This window comes from Ascaphus truei, chromosome 3 (assembly GCF_040206685.1).
Source record: "Ascaphus truei isolate aAscTru1 chromosome 3, aAscTru1.hap1, whole genome shotgun sequence".
NCBI lineage: Eukaryota > Metazoa > Chordata > Amphibia > Anura > Ascaphidae > Ascaphus > Ascaphus truei.
The window spans coordinates 323,650,133-323,676,266 of record NC_134485.1 but is presented as its reverse complement, the minus strand read 5'-3'; the positions used below and the strand labels follow the sequence as shown (position 1 = coordinate 323,676,266).

The 26,134-nt window shown below is 43.8% G+C and overlaps 1 protein-coding gene across 1 annotated transcript; it reads right to left on the bottom strand.

Moving 5' to 3' along the window:
- Positions 1 to 3,430: 3,430 nt before the first annotated feature.
- PRPH (peripherin) lies at positions 3,431 to 24,919 on the bottom strand. The gene is made up of 9 exons (XM_075591260.1): positions 24,263 to 24,919; positions 14,825 to 14,885; positions 11,552 to 11,647; positions 10,215 to 10,379; positions 9,152 to 9,277; positions 7,574 to 7,794; positions 6,598 to 6,647; positions 5,982 to 6,061; positions 3,431 to 4,405 (listed from the first exon to the last, which is right to left on the bottom strand). The coding sequence occupies exons 1-9, from the start codon at positions 24,787 to 24,789 to the stop codon at positions 4,355 to 4,357; spliced, it is 1,377 nt and encodes a 458-aa protein (XP_075447375.1). The 5' UTR covers positions 24,790 to 24,919; the 3' UTR covers positions 3,431 to 4,354.
- Between the last annotated feature and the right edge of the window lie 1,215 nt (positions 24,920 to 26,134).

Genomic DNA, 26,134 nt, shown 5'->3' with positions numbered 1-26,134 from the left:
CCCTGCGCGTACACCAAGGGATCCCAGACTATGAGGTATTGGGAATAAAGGGTGCGTAGAGGTACGCCTTTGTAGTGCCACATCTAAATCCATGGCAGCCCTCTATCCGTTTCAGACCTGGGTAATATCAGTACGCCCTCTCCCCCCCCTCCCCCACTGGGTGGTGCCTGGGGCCTACTACACGGTAAAGTCATATCCACAGGTTTTTTCTTTCCTTTTATCTTTTTTCTTGAATAACTAATTTATTGTTCAACTTTATTGACTGCTTAATAAAAGTTTGGGCCCATGGTGCCTATTCTTCAGTTCCCTTTACCACTGCCCTGCCTCACAAGAGCCTGCAGCTATTTTTCAATGCCCATGAAAAGACCCCCATATAATTAGCCGCCTAAAGTGTACACAATGGGGCTTTAAGGGGAGGGGGGGGGTACATGTCTGTCAATGTGTGTGTGTGCGTCAGTGCGCTTGTGTATAATGGGGTCACTGAGTGTGTATGTGTGTTCATGTACGGAAGGGACTGGATTAACTACTAGGCAAGATAGGCGGTAGGCATAGCGCGGCAACAATTGGGAGATGGCAGATTTTGCTACCCAGTAACTAAAAAGGGTTGAAGAGGATGGCAGTAGCAGCAGAGCAGCGGCAGGGGGGAGCTGCCCCAGCGGTCCAAACCGAAAGTCAATGAAGACTTCAGGTGTCTGCTGCCCGCCAAGAAAGACCTTCCACACCACAACTAGGCAGGAAGAGAGAATGAGAGGGGGGGGGGGAGGGGGGTTTGCAAAGCTGAAGGTTCACCTAGGGTGCTAAGTATCCTTGCACCGGCTCTGGTACCTTAGGTGAATGAGTGACCAATACCATTGTATCATATATGGGCAATATCATGTCCCCTTTTTGGGTGGCATTTAATATGGCAATCCTATCCAAGCCGGCAGCCAATGGACATGAGCCAGTGCCTAATAATAATTAATATTAAACCTTGCATCACAGATTATGGATGAGATGATGTCATGCTGTTCTCATTCCAAACCCACTATTACTGTTTAAGGCTGCACTTATAGTGCCTTGCGACGGCGCTCCAAAACTAATGCAATGCCGCCGGAACGACGTTGCAACCAAAAATTTGGTAGCCGGTCAAATTTGATTTTTTCAGAGGCTGTCGCCACATGTGACAGCCTCTGAACCAATCAATAGCCACGTCACTAGCAACGTCGCTGCAACGCGAAATTCAAATTTCGCGGGTGGCGACGGCGATGGGTGACGTCATCTGTCGCTTCGCCGTCACGGGCACTATACGCGCGGCTTAAGTTTGCAATAGGATATTTGTGTTATGAAACCATTTTAAAAGTGATATACTTGTCCAGTCCTTACATGAAACTTACACAATATTTGCTGAGCGGTGTTATTCAATAAAAGATGCTCCAGCTCCAGATGACATAGCTTATAGCAGTAAATGGGTATATATGGTTTCTTCTGGCGTCTTATAGCAGTGCACTGTTCAGTAAATATGACCCGAAGAGATTTAAAAAACCTCTGACGCTTAATAGTATTATTCACAAATATAGTAAACTTGTTACAATCACCTAAACAACCCTTTTATCATTTTAGGACAATTAGTTTGGTCCTAGGAGTGATTGCCCCTTTAATAATGCTGGTCCTACATTATTTTCATACTTGGCCCCAAACATCTGAATGTTTCACTTAACTCTAAAAGTGGCTCAGTGTCTCACTTTAAACGTACTTGTAATTGTGACATCCTTTTAAAACTTGAAAGCTCATCCAAAAACAGCTGCCCCAGGGCAGCAAATAAAACTACAATTTCCTTATAAGGCTAGAGATGTAATCTGCTTGCGTGTGTGTGTGGCTTCTGCTGTATTCAGCCGCTTGTCCGGCCAATCAAAGGTTAAGCGCCATGAGGTAATGGCCTCTTAGGTTATGGATGCAGCCTAAGGCCATGCTTATAGTGCCGGCGACGCGACATCGCCCAAAAACAAAAGCATTGCCGCCGCGTGCGCTTATAGTGTGCGCGACGGCGACAAAGCGACGCCGCGAAAACTGGTAGCTAGCAAAATTTGATTTTTCAAGGGCCCTTGAACCAATAAAATTGCCGGAATTACGCGATGCCGCCGCCTGGCAAAATAGAACTTTCGCCGGTGGCGACGGGTAATATCTCCCGTCGTGTCGCCATCGACGGCACTATAGGCACGGCCTTAGTCTTCACTTACTGCACCAGTGTATATTAACATTGTAATTATATTGCTATTGTCTTTTTTTTTCTTTCAGAAGGTAGAATTTCACAAATGCCATTCTCTACTTCCATATCCTCAGTTTTCTTGAGAAAGCAGATAAAGACTAAGGCACTTTGAACATTTCATTAAAAAAAACACACCAATTATAATTAACATATTTCAAACTTAGTGGAATACTATCATACAGCTTCGTGGGACAAAATCCTAACCAAGTGTTCCATTAACTTGATGCTTATTATTGATGATGAATTACAAGAGGAAATGCCTACTGTAAAGAGTAAAAGTATTAAAATCAAAGAGCATTTAACATGCACTTTGGAACTTGGCAAAAAGCCATTTTATTTCAAGTCAATGAAACCAATTTAAAGCAACCTGTCCTTGTCCTGAGCTGATCTGCGGTCCTCTGGCCTTGGTTGTAGTTTCTTTGTTGTTGGTGTTGTCCCCCCAAAAACCTGAAAATAAGGCCATGGGGTCTCCAATAGAAAAAGTTGCCACATCCTCTTTCCATTGGCCGCTGGACAAAGGCAGTCCCCGGAGACCATATTCTGTCCACTAGGCAAATATTCTTGCCCGATGGAGGAAACATCTGAAAGCAAGGATCCGTGAATCTTTTCATGCCAAACTGGAGCTGGATACGTAAAGAATCAAGAGAGATTTCTTGGACTGCTAACACTAAATGATGTATATGCAGGAATGGAAACAAGTCCTTAACAAGTGGTAAGAAATAACCCTGGTTAAAAATGTTGACACTGATAAATGATTCATCAGTACAAAGTGGTTGCTTATGAAGAGCCGAACCTTTGGCTCACCGCAGGAGACCCAAACATTTGGAAAGCATCATGCTGGACCTGAAATGATGATGTTTTTGCTACACTTTGATCCAGAAAAAAAACTAATGTAGAACTTCTTGGATGTGCTACACAGCCTAACATATTACTCAATTGTACTGAACAGTGGTGGTGTGGTCCAGCTGTTTTTAGGTACACACCCATATTACAATTTTGTTCAACTAATATGGAGGTTTTTTTGGTACAGCCTTTTAAAGACAGGTAGTTAACTTTTCTGGATACATTAGTTTGGACTTGGTTGTTGACTCTACATTGTGTAGCTGGAAGAAGCCACAAACAAATACAGGTTCTTACACGTGGGTAAAAAAGTGATAAACAAAAATAAACTTCACACAAAAGCACATTTGTCCAAGGCTTTCTTGGCCTGGATTGCTGTGAATGGTTTTATTGGCTGGTTAAGCAGACATGGCACATGTACATTACTACCAGGCTTAGGGGCCAGTGTAACTCCTGTCCCAGCTGATACAGAGAAGGAGGGAAGATATAGCACCAAAGTCGCTTCACAGCTGTCTTGTCTTTAAGCAATTCCTGTCCTGGGCAGCAGCAGGAGCCCAAAACCCACCAGCAAGCTTGAATTTCCAGTGTTTTTGTGTCAAAGGAGGGCGCAGAGTAAGGGGAACGCAGAGGGGGGCTAATACTATTGAGGCGAAATAGGTCTTTACTTAACCCTTCTGTGCCAGCAGGCTCCTCTGGCATTAAAAGGTATAACATCAGGACTGGGCATAGAAATGCCGACAAGTATGATGTTTTAATTCATATACTGTATATATAGGGTTTTCTTTTCATGAGCTGTGAGAGCTGCACGCTCCTCTAGCAGCAAAAAGGTCACCTTTTTTCCCCAGCAGGCTTACCAGGAAGAGCATGGTCCCAACAGAAAGGTGCACTCCACAAATGTCACATCTACCTGAACTATGACTATGTCAGCACTTTGTATGGAGGAAGAATGCTCAATGTTGATGTGGAAACAAAACATATAAACACCCTGTATTGTGAGAGCACATAACACAGATAGGGTTAGAATTCTAAAGAATGCAACAGTATTGCTACCTGGGACACAGGCAATCAGGGGTTGTTTTATCAGCAAGTAAATGAGTCATGGTAACCCAACCCCTGAATGCCACTCTATGTAGAAGAGAAATGTCATGTGTGGGAATGACCCCCAAGATGACACGATTAGGATGACGCAAGCTGCTCCGCGTTCACTAGGCTTGGGTTATTTAAGGGTATCCCAGGGGCATTGGGTCTCTCCAGTCACAAGTAAGCAGATCATTTCTGTCCTTCTGAAGACTGCTCCTTTCTTGACTCAGTCACAACCTGCTGGAGAGGAGGGTACAAATATTACGGTCATACAAAATGCATTCATATACGTTAACAAGCATAAAATCTAAATATGCCCACGCACTAATACAGACACATAGGTCCTTATGTTATAAATTGTTATAGTGCCTATTGCAGGTTATATAGAGTAAGGGCCTTAATGTGCTCATTTGTACCTGGGCACATACACTGTATTAACGAGGTAATAGGTTAGTGGAACCTGCCTACCTTATGAGCTAAAGCAAGGGGCCATATTCACTAAGCAGTGCTAAGGCTTTACAGTTAGTTCATTTAAAATTGAAATGTACAAACACTCAGCCCCTGCAAGCTCAAACCCCAAACCCACCGCACCATGAATATCTGTGTCAAAAAGGAATGCTACTGGGATTGTGACCTCATACAATGTAACACCAGATCCTCAGTGCTACATCCTTATGGATTAACGTTATCATTTGTCATATTGGATGTAGCACTGACTGTCTTTAGTTCATTTAAAATACCTTCACACAGTTGATTAAATCTGGGCCAATGAACTGGATTTATTGAAATGAAGAGGACAAGATGAAGCTTAGCCCTTCATTTTCCACGACCTAGTTAACAAATATGAGGTAGGTTTCACTAAGCAATTTAAACTCCGGGTCTCTGTTCAACGTGAGTTTCTTTTGGCTCACATTTTGTAGCTAGCTCACCAATGTAATTGGATTCATTAAACAAATGTTGTTATCTCTAAAGCTGAATTGTTACTTGTTTTGTTGAGTAATTTTCTAATTTCAGTAGGGATCCAGAAATACTTCAATGTTTTCACATGATATGCAAAATAAAGGACTGGCTGAAGTGGACCCCTCCCAAGTTTCAGCTAACCGCGGGCACAAATCAATGATTTAAAGCAGCAAAACATGTATCACTGCGTAATGTTTTTGTTCATTACAGGCTTGAAGCAGGGGGTCTCAAGCTCCAGGGACTCCCCTGCTTATAGAGATACTCACCGCAGTAGGGGGGTGCCAGTATCTCTGCAGCCAGGGAACTTGTGTCCCTAATGAAATAGCAGCTTTAATGTTCCGTGGGCCAATAGGAAGCTGTGACGTCATTCCTTGTGGCTTCCTATTGGCCCGCGTGACCTGGACATTTAAACTCTGCAGAGATACCAGCAGCCTACAGAGGTATCTCAGGAAGCAGGGAAATCAACACAGTCCAGCACCGGAGACCCTCTGATTCAATCCTATAATTAACAGCAAAAAAACAATGCACATGCATAACTGATACACACACTGAGGTCAATGCATCAAGCCAAAACTAGAGCAATTCTGGGGGCCCAACTTTTGCAACAGATCTATCCAACAAAAGAGTCCTACGATGTTTAATGTTATTTGTTTCTTGGATACATCTTCTGCAATCTTTAGCCCCAGAATTTCATCACGTTTGGCTTGAAACCTCCCCAGTACCTGCTCAGAAAGACACAGGGCCGTGAGGTGTCGTCCTGCAAGGAGAGGTGGGTTGTGGAATCGAAATGCTTAATAAATATCCTCCATACTGCCTGCGTTCACATTCACCCCTTCTATGAGCACTAACCACTGACCTCTCCATCACGTGTCTCGATAGTTTTAATTACAACAGTTTTCCGGGTGTGAACTTCGGAGCTGTGATCAATCTCAGGAGCTGCCAGGAAGAGAGAAAGAGACAGAGTGAAGGGGAGAGTGGAAGGGCAGCTGCTGTTAACAATATGGAGAAAAGGGGGGTAGAGAGAAATAAAAAGGAAGACGAGAAGGCAGAACTAAGAGACAGAGAAGACAGACGGAAAAAGAAAGGGGAGCAGAGAGCCAAAAGGGTGAATGTGAAAAGAGACATCAACAGAGAAGGACAGCAGGAGACAGAAAGAGGTAACCACGCCAATACCCAGGGATAATGAGCGTGAGACACACAGGGCAACCCACAGAGAACCAGCAGTGGTAAAGAGAAAAGAGAGTAAAACTGAAACCTCATTCCAAGTCCTTTTTGTAGCTCAAAGCCCCAAAGTTACTAAATAAGAGCTACGGCTTAGTGATGCCAGACTAGAGTGAGAAAAGCCAAGGCAGGTTAAGATACAGCTTGTTTATCTATGTCATAGCTTGAAGCACTGAGAATTGCTGTAAGATCCAGTCCTGTGTGCAGCTGCAATAAAAAGTTATATGAAGGTGTCATCAGGAGACACTCACCTGGGCTCCTCATACTGAGAGAAGACATTGAATGGATGGGGACCGAAATCCTGAAAGAAACAGACTAAGATGAGACACCAAGCCCACACACTGTATCCCGCTGTCCCTCATTTACACAACTAACACTCAGCATCCGCCAGTCTCATTCCCCATGAAAACCAAACACACCTGCCACGCCCACTGAATCTCTGTAACTTTTTAAGTGCTGTGAATCTGTCTTCCACGTGCTGGAGAACATATTAGTCCCATTCATTTGAATGGAGCTGAACAGTTCTCCAGCACTGGAGAGCAACTTCACAGCATTTATCTCACCCACGCCTACCCCAAATGCCTTCTCTTACCCTCAGCTACTGTACAGTACATGCCTTATCCTAACTCTCCTCACGCACTCATATAATCAGTGTAATAATGCCGATAGGGCACTACCGCAAGTAAACTCCCATACAACTAAATGGGAGTCTCTGTGGTGCCGAATCAGCACTATCACTCTTTACTGAATAAGCCCCTCCTTCTCTTGTCTGCATTCCTCATCTTATCCTCACTCTTCTCACACTGTGCCGTCCCCACTCACTCTCTCACAGTCTTATTTGTCAAGATAAAAGTCCCATGAGTGTATTTGCGTGTCTTACAGGTCCATAAACGTTCTTTATGTACCCTATTGCCATGTCATACAGTGGTTAAGCTGCAGACAAGAATTGTGGGTAGTGACATGCAAGTGTCACTTGCCCCACTCTCCTTTTTGCTCTCACCAGCCTTGCTCTCTCTGTCTCACCTTCCAATGTATCTCTTTTAATGTCACCTGTTTTTCTCCCACAGCTTAACTCATCTGTACCCAAAACAAAAATATCCAACACTTTAGGCCTCACCATTCTCCTTTCCACACTCTCACTTATAGCTCACCTTCACTGCCTAACCAATTTAGTCTCCCCTCCCTTAAATTGTGTCTGCCTATCATCTCTTGCTCTCTCCTCCTCACCTGCTCTCCTCTCCCTCCAGGAGTTTTCGGTAGGTTGCAATCTCAATATCTAACGCCATCTTCACATTGAGCAGGTCCTGGTATTCCCTGAGATGACGAGCCATCTCTTCCTTCATATTCTGCACATCCTGCTCCAGATTTCCAATTGTGTCATTGTAACGAGATGCCTCCTCCACAAAATGATCCTCCATTTCCTTTAACTGACGCAGGATACCCTCATTCTGAGGAGGAGAATAATAGGAACAGCATCTGACCACAACTCTACCATAAGACTCTCAATATACCATCATGTACTGGGGAGAGACAGAACAGCATCTGACAAATAACACATGCTTACGTTCAGCTTCTGTTTTGGGCCATCGAGGTAGATTCATCATAGGCTTACCTAAATTTTAATGGATGATCAAGAAAGTTCTTTACAGGTGTAATAGTATAGTGTGTACAGAACTTCCTAAATCATACAGGTCTTTATGTGTACTGTAGCAGGAAAGTTGGAAAGACACTGTATGCATTATTGTGTGTGGGTACGGTGAATAAGAGATGTGTGCAGAGGCATTAGATGGAGAAATGGAGCAGGATGTGCATTGCAGGTTGCCAAAAAGAGTCACGATACCAATATCATTGTTCAAACTATTGTTTTTGTGCTCAGAAGTTCTTTCATTCTTGTGTTTTCTTCAAGTTTCCAGAAAGGATTAGTCCTGAAGAGTCCTACATGGGAGGCCTGCTTGGGGGAAATGTGTTGTCGCACAGGTGTTCTGGGACCGACGTCTGATATGCTAAAGCTTTGGTGATTCACCCTGGGTCAAAGCATCTGTTTGGTTTCTACACCATAATTGACATTGATGCATTCTTTTTGCATCTCATTAGGTAGGCCACGTTTCTGGTTTTGCAGGTGATTAATCAATACATGTGGATGTTATTGTTTTGAGCTGTGGGACGGTGGTCTCTCTACATATATGTTGGCATGTGTTTTATTTGCAAAGATGTGTGCCCCATGTGCCTGTTATATGGTTTGATGATTATGTTGGAGAAGTTGGGAGGCTGTTTATCATTTCTGAACCACCCATCACTGCCTACAGTTTTGAGTGTTTCATCTCCAGTGACTTTAACTCCCTGATGATGCAGTGCGGACTTTCACTCCATAGTGGTAAATAGACAACATTCAATCTGATGCCTACAGCCTTACAGGTATCTACCCAAAGGCAATGGGAGATAAGCATCAAATAACGCAAACTGGAGCATTGCTCCCAAAACTGGTGCAAGTTGCCTCAGTTTCACACTGCTCCACTTTGTGCCCGTGAGCAATCTGGGGAGTGGTTATAGGTGGGGAGAGAGTCAGCGCAATATTATAATGAGATGTATCGCAATTAGAGACGTCAACTGGCTCAGCCAACCATTCTCATTCCAGGTTTATGAAAAATTAATCTGTGCACCATAGAAATCTGAACCAAATGTAAGAAGCAAGATTAACAAGCCTCATACATGTGATGCTGGCCCAAACTGATGCTGATGAATATTTTATTTCACAATCGTCATCCATATGCCCAATGTGTCCAAACCCTTAAAGGAATTACTCACAGTTCCCTTCAGCCCGTCGATCTCACTGGTCAAGCTGTGGACGTGACGCCGCGAATCGTTCACCTCCTGCTTGGCTTGGCGCAGGGCCTCATTATTCCGATTTGCAGCGTTTGACAGGTCAGTAAACTGCCCAGGAAAGGATGGGAAACAGGATAATGTGCGTATTGAACACGGAGCTCCGCACACACTAACAATGTCATTCAACCTCACAGTCCCTTAACCTCTTTGCTGCCACAAGCCCTCAAGGCACTGCTTAGTAAACTGCTGCGGTTGTAAGGCACCTTCTGGCACCAGAAGGTGTCCTATGCAATAGCACCATGTAGTCAACATGGCGCTAAATGGTTTTTACCATTGTCATTCTATCTTTGTGATTTCTGTGTCATTTAAATATAGTAAGCAAGGGTTTGTTTCTTTTTAGTACGTAATGGAGTAATCTTCCTTAATCAGATGACAATGGTTACTTTTTCTAAACCCGCTACCCATGGAAGGCCTCCTTTCTATTCACCGAGCTGCAAAATGAAACACAATGAGAATTGGCGACCGTTAACGATTAATCAGCTTCATGAATAGACTCCTTCATGTGGAGAGAGGACGAGAAGAAGATGTTTAACTCCTTTAATGCTCCGAAGATGCGTGGCAAAGTTTTATGTTAGGACAGCAACTTCCACGACACATTTGCAGTTAGGTGGACCACACAGTTATATAATTAAGGAAAGCAAGTGAAACCCTGGTTTAATTACAATTGAATGAAATTAGCAATGCTCACCTAACCAGTTAAGTGCTGGAGGGGTCTGCACTCCTTACTCATCAAGATGTAGCTATTTAATATAAAGGAGCTTGATAGGCTATGGGCCATATTTACTATGCTGCTGCAAACTGTAGGACTCTATGTCCATAAGTACTAACTGGAGTGTAGAATCACAGCAAACACATGATAAATAGTGGAAGAAAAAGGTCTTTTCTTTTTGGGTGTCACTCCCTTCCTTCATCTCTGCGTCCCCCCACTATTCAATTTCTTTCTCCGCTGTGAAAGTGTCTCTGGTCTTTGCTGTCCTTTGTGTACCTTGGATTTGTACCACTCCTCGGACTCGTGCAGGTTCTTGGCTGCGATGTTCTCATACTGGCTACGGATATCTCTCAGCGCGGCTGTCAGGTCAGGCTGCTTCGAAGCCTCGATCTCCATGTGAATGGGCTGAACCTGCACCGAGACCTGGACATCTGTGAGCTCCTGCACGGGAAAAGAGCGAACGTGTCAGAGGGAGCATGAAGATTGGAAATGGGGAAATGTATCCATACTCCACTGTGCATCCTACTCAGTCCTTATTTTATAGTTCCAGCATCAGTTAGTACTGTGCTTTTCAACAGGGGTTCCTGGAAACCCCTGGGAATCCCTAAAGGGTTTCATGCAATTTGAAAATGGTACCAAATACAGAAGAATGTACAATACAGATCTATAGAGGGCTGCGGTCCTTACAATGCATCTGATCTCAGACGCGCTATAAGAGAGGGTCGGGGTTCCTTACAATGCATCTGATCTCAGACGCGCTATAAGAGAGGGTCGGGGTTCCTTACAATGCATCTGATCTCAGACCCGCTATTAGTGAGGGTTGGGGTTCCGCAAAACTTCACAATATAATTATAGGGTTCCTTAACAAACAAAAAAAGTTGAAAAACACGGAATTATGCTGAGCAATAGGAGGAGCCAAGGAGAAGTTATACCACACCAGATATAATATACCAAGTTCTGTGACTCGTGCGGTAATGTTTTCTTTTTTTTGTAGTGTGCCAAAAAAAAAAATCGGCCAGCTTTGAGTTTGCCTGAAGTAATGTAGCTAACAGACATGAGTCAATTGTAAGAAACTTAAGTAACATGCTCCTTATATTTGAAGTGTATATAAGTGGAATAAAGATTGTAGGTTGAGCATTTCATTGGGTTGACAGCATTTGCAAGAGTTATCATTATTATTATGAAAACCAATAGAAAAAAACCCAGACCCCAGATAACATAAGATACATGCAAAAATGATAGCCACAATACACAGTGAGATCATATAGGCCAATATTTAATATGCGGTGCTATTCCACAAGGCACCTTTCCTGCACTTGAATGAGCTGTAACGTGTTTTCCTACGCCAGAAGGTATCCTGCTTCCTCTTCCTCTGTCTTCCTGAGCCAGAAGGTATTTTATGGAGTAGCACCGCTTAGTCAATATGGCCCGCAATGTCCAAAGCATGGAATACATTGGATATTACAGCTGTGTAGGTCTGTTTACATGGCCTTTCACGTAGGCACGTACACCCGTCAACCCAAAGCCCTTTAAGGGGGATGAGCCACCCCAGGGATGATGCCTGGTCCAGTGTTGCTTCCTTAACAACACGAACACGAGAATTACAGCCTTACCTCCTCATGAAGCTTCTTCAGGAATTCAATTTCATCCATCAAGGACTCGATCTTCCTCTCCAGCTCCAGACGAGAAAGCGTTGCATCATCCACATCCTATGAGATGGTCAAGAGAAGGAGAGATTTGATTGAGATCAGACTACAAGAAAGAGCCAGGCTGCAAGAGACGGCCAGATAGGACCAGTGAGAAATACAGTATAGTCACGCTGAGAGAAAGAGTTCATGGACAGCTATGCTCCTCCTCTTCTACTACAGAGAGGAAGAGTTAGAGCAGTAGTTTTCAACTGGCCTTCCGCAGGACCCCGGGGTTCCGCGGCCGCCAGGGGGAGAGAGCTGGGACAACTCTCCCATGCTGTCCCAGGCCCAGCGGCGCGGCGGCACCCCCACACAATAGTGAGCCGGCATCAGCAACAACAGCAGCCGCACGGTCACTGCTATATGTCCTCTCCCTGCCTATACCTGTCGGCGCCGCTGACAAGAGGGAGAGAGAGGATTTAAAGAGTGGGCGGGTGGTTGGTATGTGTATAAGTGGGAGAGTGTGTGTGTGTGTGTAAGTGGGAATGTGTGTGTGTGTGTGTGTGTGTGTTTATATATATATATATATATATATATTTAAGTGGGAGAGTGTGTGTGTAAGTGGAATAGTGTGTGTGTGTAAATGGGAGTGTTTGTGTGTAAGTGTGTGTGTGTGCGTGAGTGTAAGTGGGAGAGTGTGTGTGTATAAGTGGAACAGTGTGTGTGTATACAAGTGGGAGAGAGTGTGTGTGTGTGTATATATAAGTGGGAGAGTGTGTACGTGTGTGTGCGTGTGTATATATTTAAGTGGGAGAGTGTGTGTATAAGTGGGAGCGTGTGTCTTTTTGCGCGCGTGTTTGTGTGTATAAGTGGGAGAGTGTGTATGTAAGTTGGGAGGGAGAGTGTGTGTGTGCGCACCAAGGGGGAGAGTGAGGGGGAAGAAGGAGCGCAAGAGGGAGAGTGAGCGTAAGCGGGAGAGAGACTGGGGCGAGGGGAGAGAAATGGGGGTGACGAGGGTTGGGGTTTCTCAGAATTTCAAAATCGAATTCTTGGGTTCCCGAACCAAAAAAAAGTTGAAAATCACCGAGTTAGAGAGACAGCATGATAGGCAACAACCATGAGGCAACAGTGACCAATAACTTACTATGAGGTGCAATTCCACAAGACACCTTGATGCACCACAAGACACCATATGGCCAGTGCTATATGATGGTTTACAAAACGAGGGAGAGAGGATTTTATAGTGGTAGAAGGGGTGGAAACTGCCCCCCCCTACAGAATGTTCTTCCCCCATGGTTGCCCACCTTCACCCATCTGTACTAGTACACCGCTGGGAGGCGGAGGGGGGACGTCCCAACGTGTCCCTCTGCACCAAGGAGAGGTACAGCCCCCCCATTACACCCACTTCCTTATGTCACCCATTCCCCCTTTTATATAACTCACTACCCCCATGTGTCATTTTCCCCCCCATGTCACCCACTCCCCTATATACCACTCACATCAACCCATTAATTCTCAAAATATAAACGCTCTCCCTTCCACGCCAACCACCCACCCACCCATGTCAACCACTCCCCCATGATTCCCGCCCTCCTATTCACTCTCTCCCCTCCATATCTCACCCTCTCCCTCCAATATGTCACTCTTCCCCCATCCCCTTACTTTTTATGTACTGTGTTGCATTGTTTTATTACTGCTTGCATGTTGTAGTAATGTATTCTGTATTTCTAATGTGCCTGCATTCATTTAATATGAATAGGAATGTACTGTATTAGAACAATATTTATAATGTATATTGGTAAGGGCATTAAATGTATAAAAATTCATTTTTACCCTTTTAACTAAAAAAGACAGATTCTCTGTCTATAAAAATGTACTCTGTATGATTAAGTACAATGATACTACAACCACTGGGTAGGGTAGTGTGACACATTGGGCATCATATATCAAAATGTTAAGTCTATTGTTTCAATAAGAAAGAAACTGCAAACAATACAAAACCTCTCTCGCTGACTGCCGCACACCTCTGGGATGCCCTTCCCCTCAATATCCGACTCGCTCCTCTCTCTCCACCTTTAGAACCTCTCTTAAAAACACCTTTTTATCTAAGCATATAGGTAGCTCCTTTGGCTGATACTATACATCTCATATGCACTGACCTTGACCCCGTACAGACACACTGACCAGAACACCCTCCTACTGTCTCTGTAAGTTCACCCTACTTATCACTTAGATTGTAAGCTCTTTGGGGCAGGGACTCATTTTCCTATTGCTTTATGTCGGAAGGGCTTATTCCCACAATGTGTTATATGCCACGTGTATTCTAAAGCGCTGTGAACCTTGAAGGCGCTATTTAAATAAAGATATACATACATGGTTATTAATATAAACCTGAAACTACATTTTAAATGGCCTTTTTAATGCCCGGCTCCTTTCCTTTCTTTTTCTGTTGTTTTTTTGTTTGTTATTATCCTCTCCTCAACTCAATAATAAAAATGACTAATGTGGATTCCCCCCCAAAAAATATAAAACAGTGGGATTCATTCAGCTATCTAAACAAATGTTATGAAGAATAAGTTTGGGGAATTCAGTTCCCGCACAGAAAAAAAAGTGCAGGAACAGAGTTCCTGTAGGTTCCCACCCCCCTCTAGCCAGAATGCCACTGCTTAGTAAATAAGGCTCATATTCACATAAGCCAATGTGAATATTCTTGTGGAGATTTGGGTGGAAAGCGAGGGGCATCACTTTATCTTCCTTTGGTCTACATTTGGATGAGTACTTTTTTTTAAGGAGGGAAGAAACATTAACTTTTTTTAGATAATTATAGGGAGTTGGTCAGTATAAAATCATATGAAGCGACGAGAGTTTATGGATCCAGCTGATATTTTCCTCCCTTTTTGCTTTGTCAAATAAAATTGCCAGGTCTTTGATGGTGAAAACCTCTCTGTCTAACCAGTGTGTATCAATTCTGTGAAATGTAATTAATACAGTGGGTTTCTTAGATGGGATACGGAAACAATTATAACTTTTCAATGTGCATGAAGTCTCACATCCCTAGAGTTAGGTAGCCAAAGACTAAGACATAGAGTCTCTTTTATTACATCCTCAAGATAGAGTGAGCGAAAGATGGCCGGTGACAAACTGCTCAGATAGAGCAAGACAGTAAATCATAGACAACCAGAGACAACCAGTGACAGAGTAAGAGGCAGAACGGGTCAGACAGATAGTGAGACAGCTAGGCAGAGATCCAAAACCCACCTTTCTGAATAAAACCAGGTTATTCTCCGCATCTTCCCGTTTGTGTATTTCCTCATCCAGCCTGTCCATGGAAAGAAGAAACAAGGAGCATCACAGACTAGTCCAGAAGAAAAGCCATTTACAGAATCTCTTCACAGTCTACAATAGGCTGGTCCCAGATCAGTCCTTAAGGATCAACAACCGGCTGGGATTTCAAGATTACTTTAACACATAAATAACCAATACGACCCGGAAATGAGGGAAGAAATAGGCGGTGCACTGCTGAAAAAATAAGGCTGGATCGATCAGAGTTCAATAAAAAAGCGTGTTTATTGGGTCGTAGGCAACATGATAAAAAATGAGAACTAGCAGAAAGAACTCTGACCCGTTTCGCGCAAGTGTGCAATTTATCAAAGATTTTTTTCAGCAGTGCGCCGCCTATTTCTTCTCCCACGGGATTCCATTTCTGGTTCACAATTGTGAGCAGGGAGCACGCTACTGCCGGACACCATCTACATGGTTGTGAGTAAAAGGACTTTTATACAATTCGCTGCGTTTAAACTTTATCCCAAGAGATTGTATTCTGTATGTTGAGAGGGGGTCAGAGTCTGTCATAGTATGGCACTTATCCTTTCCATTGTTGCTATGGGTGATCCGGATTTATTGATTTTATGAACATTATAAAAGTATACGACTATCACCAGTACACTGGAGCATCGTTTTTTGGGAATCCTATTCCCCTCTTTTCCTAATTAACCTACCTCTAGTGATCTTTTCGACGACTTGCTTAGTTATGTATTCCCATGAACCACGTGGCCTGTTAATCATAGTGACCAATATACTGTATAGAAGTGATTTGCTCTGAGACGTGTTGAGAAAGTGCAGGAGATTTCTATCTATCCTATTGTCTTGCATTGGATTTGGGGATTTAGTTTTTATAGGAGAAAGTAGAAAAATATGTATTTTTAGCTAATTATGTGCGAGTTGCCCTCATAAATAGGAAACGTTGCTAAGTATGCTGTCCTTAAGGACTTAGCTTGGACCACTCTGGTCTACAAGAAGCAAATCTCTGCAAGTCTTTACCAAGCCCCCACATGCTTAGAGAGACCACCCTCAATAAAGACAATAAACTGTCTATCATACAATAACTAAAAACCAGAGAGGCTACTCATTCTAATGATGGTTATCCAGTATAAACAAGAACATTCTATAACAAGTAGGCATTGGTTAAGTTCTCCATCCTGATGTCATAGGTGATCTTCAGTGCAGAAAGAAATTTCAATATGTATATAGTGGTCCTGTCATTTCCACTATGTACCAGGCATTGTGACTGCTAAATTGCTACAGTTTGGCTACTTTAGAATAATGTGTGCTAACATGAGGAGTAGTAAGGGGATGAGGTTCCACAACCCCAATTATAATACATCAAGCAACCATAAAAACTGTTGAGTGAGTTGATTATAACACCTACACGTCAGGTAACCTTTACCCTATTGTCATTTAGTGTCTCCACATTTTTCAACAGATTAGGAGTAAAACTATGCAGTGATGTTAGAACTGCGCTATGGCAATCATGGCTTTTATATTCCGCTAGTTTGTCAGACTCCAGTGGAACACTTATATGTGGCAATATTAGTAGCAGTGGATCAATCATTGTGCTTTTCAGCCTATCCCCAATTAACGGTGAGTTCTGAGGTATGCTAGTGACCACCACCCCAATTACACATCAAGCAACCTTCAAACAATCTACATGGATGTTGCATTGTTTGTGGCAAAATACAGCCAACAAGTTTTACCATCACATTATATCCTGCAGTAGGACACACTGATCCAAATTGCTGTGTGAATTTACATATATAACTAACATCACAAGGCAATTAACATTGAAGTTTAGTTGTGCTTTACTATTGCAGTGTTAGCAAAAGCGTGTCACCCTACCTCCTGTAATATTTTAAATAAATAATACACACAATAATTATATGATGACTTTATTTGCACGTGAAGACTTATATTAATTGTAGGAATATTAAAGGCTAAGTTTTAAATAGCCCCGGTGTGCACCAATAAATGTGCTTCTTGTTAGAGACTTGTTGGTAACACAACCTTCTATTTTTGAAAATACATTTCAACTCCGCACATAGGAAGCACCCAGTGCCACTCTAGGCAGTTTTGGGCGACAATCATATTTACAATACACTTCCCATATAATTATCAGTGAGCGGTATATTCCCTTCTGTCTGTGTGATGAGATTCCAGCGTCAATCGTGCAGGAAGTTTACAGTGCTTCTTTATATAGAACTATCTGGTTTGGGGATATCATTAACTGATTGTGGAGGGGGTGGTTGTTCGGGCTGTCCTGAGTCTTCACTGGACGGAGTCCCGATTGTTCCATACCCCCCTCCCCCCCGTTCAGCGTAAATTGCAAAAAACCCTAATTGTCCTGGATTATCGGACTGTGTTAATTTATTCACCATACTTCAGAGGGGACACTGTTACCAGATTAACAAACATTTTTACTCATTTTGCACCCGTACCTTATCCTTTACTACTCCAAAGTAGTAAATACATTGGCATCCACTGATATCTATAGTATCAAGATTCTGCTTCAGCTGTGCAGCACCAGCTCCAGACTTAGTTTCGGGATTCTTCAATATACTATTTTTGTCAACAGGGTAGTAAAGACATACTGTACTGTACTCAATCCAATTCTGTTTGTCTACTAAAGCAGTCATGTCCACCAAAAATGTTATTTTTGTATATAACAAAAAGCAAGGCTTATTTCACATAGAGCTTGGGTGTTCAACTCCAATCCTCAAGCTCCTCCCCCCCCCCCCCCACCAACAGGTCAGGGTTTTAGGATATCTCAGCTTCAGCACAGGTGGTTCAATCAGTCCCTGCTTCAGCACTGGTGGGTCAATCAGTCCCTGCTTCAACAGAGCTGGCACAATCAGTTCCTGTTTCAGCTCAGGTGGCTCAATCAGAGTCTCGGTCCTCGACTGAGCCACCTGTGCTAAAGCTGTGATATCTAGAAAACCTGACCTGTTGAAGGGGCTTAAGGACTGGAGTTGAGCACCCCTGACATAGAGCATTGCGTCAGTAGATATACTGTATTACCATATTCATCCAAGCATCTATGATTGAATAATATTCCCCAGGCAAATGAATAAGGAGGTCTCACGTCAAAGCAAAGATTCATTTAGTCTGTTGTTCAGCGTATACTATTGCCAGCTTCCATATTATCCTATTCTTTGCACCTGGAACATACTCTCTGTAGAAATACATGGGCAACCAACTAGCCGTAACTAAAAGCAGTATGAGAGATATATATATATATATATATATATATATATATATATATATATATATATATATATATATATATATATATATATATATATATATATATATATATATATATATATATATATACACACAGTGGTCGACAAATCACCCAAAAATCTACTCGCCAGACAAAAAAATCTACTCGCCACCTAGTACCACACGTGTGCTGCTTGGGCCAATAGGAGCTCGCCACGGTGTTAAATCCACTCGCCCGGGGCGAGCAAATGTATAGGTTTGTCGAACACTGTATATATATATAGACACACACACACTTATTGTACAGCCTTCCATATTATGCTTTGGAGTTAGGCTTTCTAAAACTATAATGTGTTATGTGGATAAGTGCTTTCTTTGTATTGTACAGATAAATGGAACTAAAATGTTAAAAAAAAGCATAAAGGTCTAGATTTTCCAAATATATTTGCAAATGAGCACATGAAGGTTGTCACTTACTACCTTTCTCTCGCGTCACAAATAAATGCTCTTGGATTGGCAGCAAACCCAGGAAAAATGCGACCATATTCATTAATAAAAGATAAAAACATTGCTAAGTTGTGTTCCATGCATTGCTGGCCCGTCAGACACTGAAGGGGTCACTGCAATAAGAAGTGGTGATAGAGACATTTAAAGAGCTTTATGTTCGCACTTCCCATGGAATCCATGATTGTGAATGCAAGAGAAAAAATAAGTTTTGAGTTCAACAATGCGTTTAAGAATTGAGTGGTGCCGCGTCTGACATCGGAAGGTGGAACACACTGTCTATTAACTAGTCTATATCAAGGGTGGTGGAGAGACAACTTAATGGTCCTCGATGAAGTTGCATTAAAAAGTAGTGGCACTCTGCTTGGATTCAGCCTTGGGCAAAACGCCCTGTGTAAGCAACACATGCACACTGCTCCCTAGCAGGTTCCTCCACAATGGACATGTGACTATGAGGAGCCAGTAGAGAGGCTGGTGAAGGAGGGACTAAGAGGGAGAGGAGCTTTAAAAGGGAGGTGGCCATGACAGGGAGACAGATCTGCGTGGGCATGAAGGATCCAGGCACAAATGAGAACTAGCGATGGGACGGGACTTGCATGTGTCCTGCGTGAATGAGAGTGCAGTTGCTGATAGGACGGAAAGCAACCTAAAGAGCCGGAGAGCCGAGCAGCCGATATCTGGAGCCGTCCAGAGGAGAGACAGGCGATAGCGGGGACCCTCCGGTGGTCACAGGGACCAGCGGTACTGAAGTAAACTTTGTGAAGTACAGGCCTGCTACACTCAGTTACAAACATAAGCCCCAACAGTAAGCCGGCACCTCAAATATAGGCCTGAATACCCAGGATTGAGAGGCCTCTTAGGTTGACACTAACACACACACCTGTGCAGCGCTTATGTGAAACGTACTGAGAAGTATTGCGATTTATATGTGGTGATCCTGTTTCTAAGGATCACGAGAATCCTGCTACCCAGTTAATGTGTATAAAATCTGTTGTATAACAAAGTCTTGTTGTAGTTGTGTCCCGTTGTTTTGCTCCACACACATGTGGTATATATATTACAGGCATAGGGACTCGGGCCCCCACCTCAGGGCCAAGTGCGTAGGCAGAGGTACAGAATAAAAGAGGGGTTACATTTATAAAAAGGAACCATCCAGGAGAGAGGTTCAGCTCAAGACACACAAAGTATGGTTTGTAACATCACTTCTCTGTATGTTAATTTAAACCAGTAGCAAATTTAGCACGCTTAGCCAAGTGTAAAGGGCTGTGTACCTGGTGGCACTATATAAATAAACATATGCATACTGTACATATGACTGTGTTCTACTTTCAATGTACTTACCTATTCACATTTATATTCCTGTATATGTTCAATTTAAAAAAAAAAGAAAACAAAATGGACCAAAACAATTTAATCTCTATTCATATCCACATGGAGAGAACAGAACAAAGGAGACTCTTTTTGAATAATTTAAAATAAATACATCATTTAATTACAAAAAACACTATTAATATGACTGTATTTGGTAAATATATGTATAAGTAATAGTTTATATAATACAATTATTTATACAGAGAGTGGCATCTTACAATCTAATACTTAAAGCACCAGAGTTTGGATGCAAGCTATCCATTAAAATGTTGTGTGTGTCTGGGTGTGTACATTAAAGTGATACTCTGTATTACTAATCACTGTCATCAATCATACATTGACCGCTGCCTGACACTCAGATAACGCCTCTGTCTGGCTGGACCTCCACATAGGAAGCATTTCTCTTCCACAAGCCAGACACGCCCTGCAGGTCTGATAAAATATGACAATCTTCCCAGTGTGCCCTACTTCCTCCCATATACTTCCAAGATTTGCTGATCCCCCAACAGCAAAGCTCAGCTCAGACACCATCACGTTAGACCTTCCAGCATATGTCACGTTTAAATAGGTACACTGTCAGTGCGGCATAGAGGAGCTTCCAAGCAAGTGACACGCCCCAAGGATGCTCGGTAACACGTGCAATTTACTATATCAAAAGATGTTACCTATAAAATATGTGTATTTTTGGATTTATTTGTATATACACACACACACACACGTGTGTTAATTTCCCCCTAAACAGCTGATCATTATCATATATGTCATCACTCTCCAAGCGGCTTTAATTAGCGGAGGGTTCTGGGCTTCAAGCACTGGCATTAATAGGTACTAGACATAAAACAGGTACAGTACCTACCTGCTAAATGGAAACAGTTGGGGGGGTATGTCAGATTTTTAATCCCTGATATCAGCTATGGATGAAGGATCTTTAGAACGTAACCCCAATGCAATGCAGACCCATCTGGCAGCTAAGAGTTAAGAGATTAATGGCCCTTAACACTTCCACTCATATTAGGCGGTTTACCCTCATTCTGACTAATGTGCCCAATCCTGTGAGTCTTATGTCTCAAATATTACAAGGGGTGCCACCCATCTTCACACCCATGATCTTTGTGGTAGAATGTTCATTGTCTGGGATGGAGGGCTGCCACACCCAGCCTTGCCCTGCCCCCAGAGGGGGGGGGAGGGGGGGGAAACCTATCTCTACCCAGAGACACTTCAATTGATCAGCCAGTTATTCTAAATCTGATTTCAGACACACTTAGCGCTCTGAAATGTAACAGAATCCTGCTGCAGGTCCTTCACTAGTTACTCTAATCTACATACCCAGGTACTCTCATGGCTAACGTGAAAGCTCCCAAAGTGGAAAAATAGGGAGATCTCTTCAGCTTCCAATGACTTGCACAGAGAAGAGGCACCTTCTATCAGAGAGAATACAGAACAATGATACATTTACAGTTACCATTAGGGAGTCCTTCTAATATAGCCCACAGCTATGCCATATACACTACTGCCAAAAGACACACGTTCTACTAATACCAAAATACCCTGTCTAGTTATCCTATTATAGTCCACATATACACAAAGTCTACCTCTTACTCCACTGCTGACATACATTCAGAACCTCAGCAGTTACGTTTCTTACTAGTGGAGGGAGCAATGCATTGGAAAGCAACAAAAGAAACATTGAACATTTTGCCAATTCACTCAGGCCGGTTCCCACCCACAAAACACCCTGAAAATAACTCTTAACCTGCCACAGGCACCCCATAACCTCTCATCCTGTTAGCCTTAATAACATGTGGTACCACCCTCACCAACAATATTCCAGTTGTGCTCACAGACACACCCCCATGTTCTATCTACCATTCTGCTGCCAGTCCCTGCAGCAATGCCCCATAATGTGTGTGGGTATTTTTATACATAGTCAGTACACTCAATACACTAAAGAAAAATTGGGACAGCAGCTTGTTAGGACGAATGGTCCCTAATATCCGGAGTATATCCATAGTGCAGTGGTTCTCAAAAAATGTTTGAGCAGCACACCTGAAGGATTTTAAACATCTTGTTTTCAACCTCAGTCATCCCTTCCTCGCTTATACTTATACAGTATATACAGACACTCACCTTCCTTTTCACAAGCACCCTCCACACACACACACACACACACACACACACACACACACACACACACACACACACACACACACACACACACACACACACACACACACACATCCTTTTCTTACACACTCCACATTTACCATGTCATCACACTCACATCACATGTATCCCCTCTCATACAGCACACTAACCCTCGTTCTTAATCATAAACATCACATTAATCCCCCTGATTACTTACACCACATACCTGCGCCCACCCCACAAACAGCACTAGCCTCACTCACTCACTAAGCCATCAACCCCGCCCCCTCACACACACAAAGCCCTCACTCCTTTCTTCTCACACACACACCTCAGCTGCTCAGTGGGTGTGTCCCGCACTGTCAAAAGATGTAGAGCAGGGGTGGGCAACTCCAGTCCCCAGGGCCACCAACAGGTCAGGTTTTAAGGATATCCTTGCTTCAGCACAGGTGACTCAATCAGTGGCTCAGTCTTCGATGGTACCACCTGTGCTGAAGCAGGGATATCCTTAAAACCTGACCTGATGGTGGCCCTTGAGGACTGCAGTTGCCCTGCCCTCCCCTTATGTATAGGCTCCTTTATCTCCTCTGTGCCAGGCTGAGACAGGAGAGGCGAATCACAGCCTGTCCAGGCAGTTCGGGAGCATCCTGCTGAGCAGCCAGTTAAGTTTTGGCTTAAGGTTGCAGCACACCAGGGTTGTCCGATACCCCGATTCAAAAACACTGCCCTAGTGTATTGTTGAAATATTCACACTGACAGAAGGCTGTGGACTCAGATGGTCAATTGTAAATATGCCAGTGCTACCCCCACCCCCAATATATTGATGCATCAGCCTCCAAGTAACTCCCCTTTGTCTCTGTTCATCCTGCCACATCCCTGTTTCTCCATTCCCCCAGTGACACAATATGAAAGCAGTTTATCTGCCAGACGGGACAGCGCATTTTGTATATCTGTATATCCGTCTTTGTAGCATTCTTAGGGAGAAAACACACTGCCAACTTTAGAAAAATGCATTTCATGGAAACTTTATACCCATCACACAAATTAAAAGAGTAGGTGCTACGATTCAAACCCCAAACATGTACCCCTAACATTTCACCCACAGAAATGCATCAACACCATCATCAGCGATGCACTGGGGACATCCAGCAATGAAAGGGTTAACTGAAATTCCCACAAAAGAGCATAGCACTGACTGCTGCTGTCTGTCCTTATGTTCCATTTCGCCCCTGACCCTTCTCATTGTAACAATTTATTTTCTCTTTCATTGTGTCTGTAACCTAGGAGAAATTTAAAGAGAACAAAGGGTCCCCAACTCCACTTGTTTCTCAGGGGGACCAATGTATCATTGTGTAAACTTTCTCCGTAAAAAGATTTGCACATGCAATCTCCTCCACTTTCTTCCCGACACAGTATGATGGAGAATATGCAGCCATAAGTATTTATAATTGAATAAATGCCAGGATGCGCTACACGTTGCCCCTGATTTTCTTCCCTTGAGGCAGCTCTGATGAAGCAGTGGCCAGTGTGCCCCACATCACACAGCACTCACACTTCCTGGGGTGGCCACGCCCTGATGGTGCACTTGCCTCGTGTCTCCCAGCATCTCTCTGTGTACTGATGCTTCAATGTGTAATTCTCTGAGGGCTGCATAGTGTGTAATATAATTTGCACACAATAAAAGAAGCGCAGGATCAAAGAGTGTCTCCCTGTCTATATGTGGCGTACAAGTAGTGCAAGATGCTCTGCTCTCTCCAGTGCTAGAGAGGGGACAGCAGTGCGTTTCTGCCCTCTCTGCACTACAGGGATCATCAATCAGAACCAGACTCTGCTTAAATCCGCCACAGTACAACTACTTATTTTTTTTTTTTTAACTATACCAGAGATGTATATAGCCTGGGAATTAATCTCCACACCCATCCATAAGGGGCCTTTAACACGGGCCAACAACGTTACGCCGTTTATGGCCAACAACGTGTCTTTCTACCCCTGCAGCTCAGAGATAAAAGTAGGGGCACTGCTGACAGCCCCCAAACCACCTCCCTCTTCCCTGCCACACCCCTTCCCCCCTCCCCCCCCCCCCCCCCCATGGCACCCCCCCCCCCCCTCTCTCTCACTCACCTCTGCTTCAGGGCCGCCAGGTCCTCCGCAAAGTTGTCCCTCTCCACCTGCACGTGGTCCCTGTCCTTGCCCAGCAGGTCCAGCTGGCGGCGCAGCTCGCGCAGCTCCTGCTGGCACAGCTCCCCGGCGCGGGCCGGCTCCCTGCTGCGGCTCTGGTTGATCTCGGTGACCAGCAGCGCGTTCTGCTGCTCCAGGTAGCGCACCTTGTCGATGAAGCTGGCGAAGCGGTCGTTCAGCTCCTGCATCTCCGCCTTCTCGTTGCTGCGGGTGGTCAGGAACTCCTGGTTCATGGCCTCGGCCACGGAGAAGTCCACCCGGTCCAGGGACACGCGCACCGGGGTGCTGGACCTCACCCGGTAGGCCGAGGCCGAGGAGCGGCTGGCGGGGCCCGGGGAGGGGCTCCCCAAGTGGCGGCTGGAGGTTAAGTACCTGGAGCTGGAAGAGGAGTAGGAGACGGGGGACATGTGTGGGCCCCCGAAAGTGCGGCGGTAAGAGGTGGAGGCGCTTTTCATGCCGGAGTGACTCATGATGAAGAAGGAGAAGAAGAAGGGGCTGCTGAGTATTAGAGAGGTAAAGAGAGGTGCAGACAGAAGCAGGGAGTAGCAGCTGCACTGGGCGATGCTGAGGAGAGAGTCTGCCCCATAAAGCAGGCTGCTTTTTATAAGCCCAAGCGTGGACCATTGTGCAGACACAGCCCCGCCCACAGGGACCACAGGCCCCCATCCCCATGGGCAGAGGGGAGGAGAGGGGACCTGCAGTCACACCCCCCTCACTCTGCTCCTGGACTCCCGTCATCTTAATCCAATGCTTAGAAAATGGAGTTATATTATTACTTTCTTCGTAGCAAAGGAGAGGTGACAGCTGCTGTGGCACATTCTCCCAGATAAGCAAAATAAGTTTCTATTAAAAAAATATATATATATATATATATATATATATTTTCTCACCTACTGAGAGAAAGATGCATTGTATGCAGGCAGTGCACCAGTTCCCTGTGTTAACATGTCTGGGTGACAGAGAATTGATCAAATAGTGAGTGAAATCTGATAGGGTGGGAAGTAGGGTACAGAGGGGAGATGGAATAACATAAGATGTACAGATGTACAGTGCAAAGATGTACATTTGCACATTGTCTATTACATTTTGGGTTAACCAAGCAATGTGTTGTAGGTCCCTCTAGTAGCCAAAAAAGTTAAGGTTCAGTCTAGAATGGGGTTGATGGAAGGAGTGTTCTGTACTGAAAATAGAGTACGCTAGTTTTTTAATACTTCTCGTGATGCATAATTTTGCAGACACAATAAGTTCCTACCCCAGAGAGCTTGCAATCTAATTTTGGTGCCCGAGATACAGGGCGATAAAGTGACTTGCCCTGGGTCACGGAAAAACTGATACTGGCTCTCAAACCAGGTTAAATTGCGGCAAGGTTAGTGTTCCCACTACTAAGCTATGTCTTGTATATAATGTATAACCTGTTCACTTATGTAACTGTATTTGTAACCATGTATCTGTCATCTTAACTCTATGCCCAGGACATACTTGAAAGCGAGAGGTAACTCTCAATGTATTACTTCCTGGTAAAACATTTGATAAATAAACAAATAAAGCTACTCCATCAGCCCAGGTACAGAAAAAGGTCAGCTTCATTGTTTCCTGGTGGTTGTGATACATTGCGATATTCTGCGCCATTATTGTCATTTGAGTGGTATGGAAATGCTGCGATATTCCAAGTTTTAACAGGATATGTTGTGTTATCACTTGGCACAATGAGGCTTGCTACACTTGGGGCAAAACTGGACGAACAGATGGTTTGGTTGAGCTTTATATGTAGGTGGACTGATAATATTTGGTCCTGCAAAACATCATTTAGCTGCA

Bases quoted from the DNA above. Each gene is read 5' to 3' on its own strand.
- PRPH (XM_075591260.1), bottom strand. From the start codon at position 24,789: ATGAGTCACTCCGGCATGAAAAGCGCCTCCACCTCTTACCGCCGCACT. The intron at 6,062-6,597 runs GTGAGTGTCTCC...TCTTCCTGGCAG, and splicing joins TCTCAGTATGAGGAGCCCAG to CTCCTGAGATTGATCACAGC. The intron at 4,406-5,981 runs GTCAGTGGTTAG...CCTCCTCTCCAG, and splicing joins TCGAGACACGTGATGGAGAG to CAGGTTGTGACTGAGTCAAG.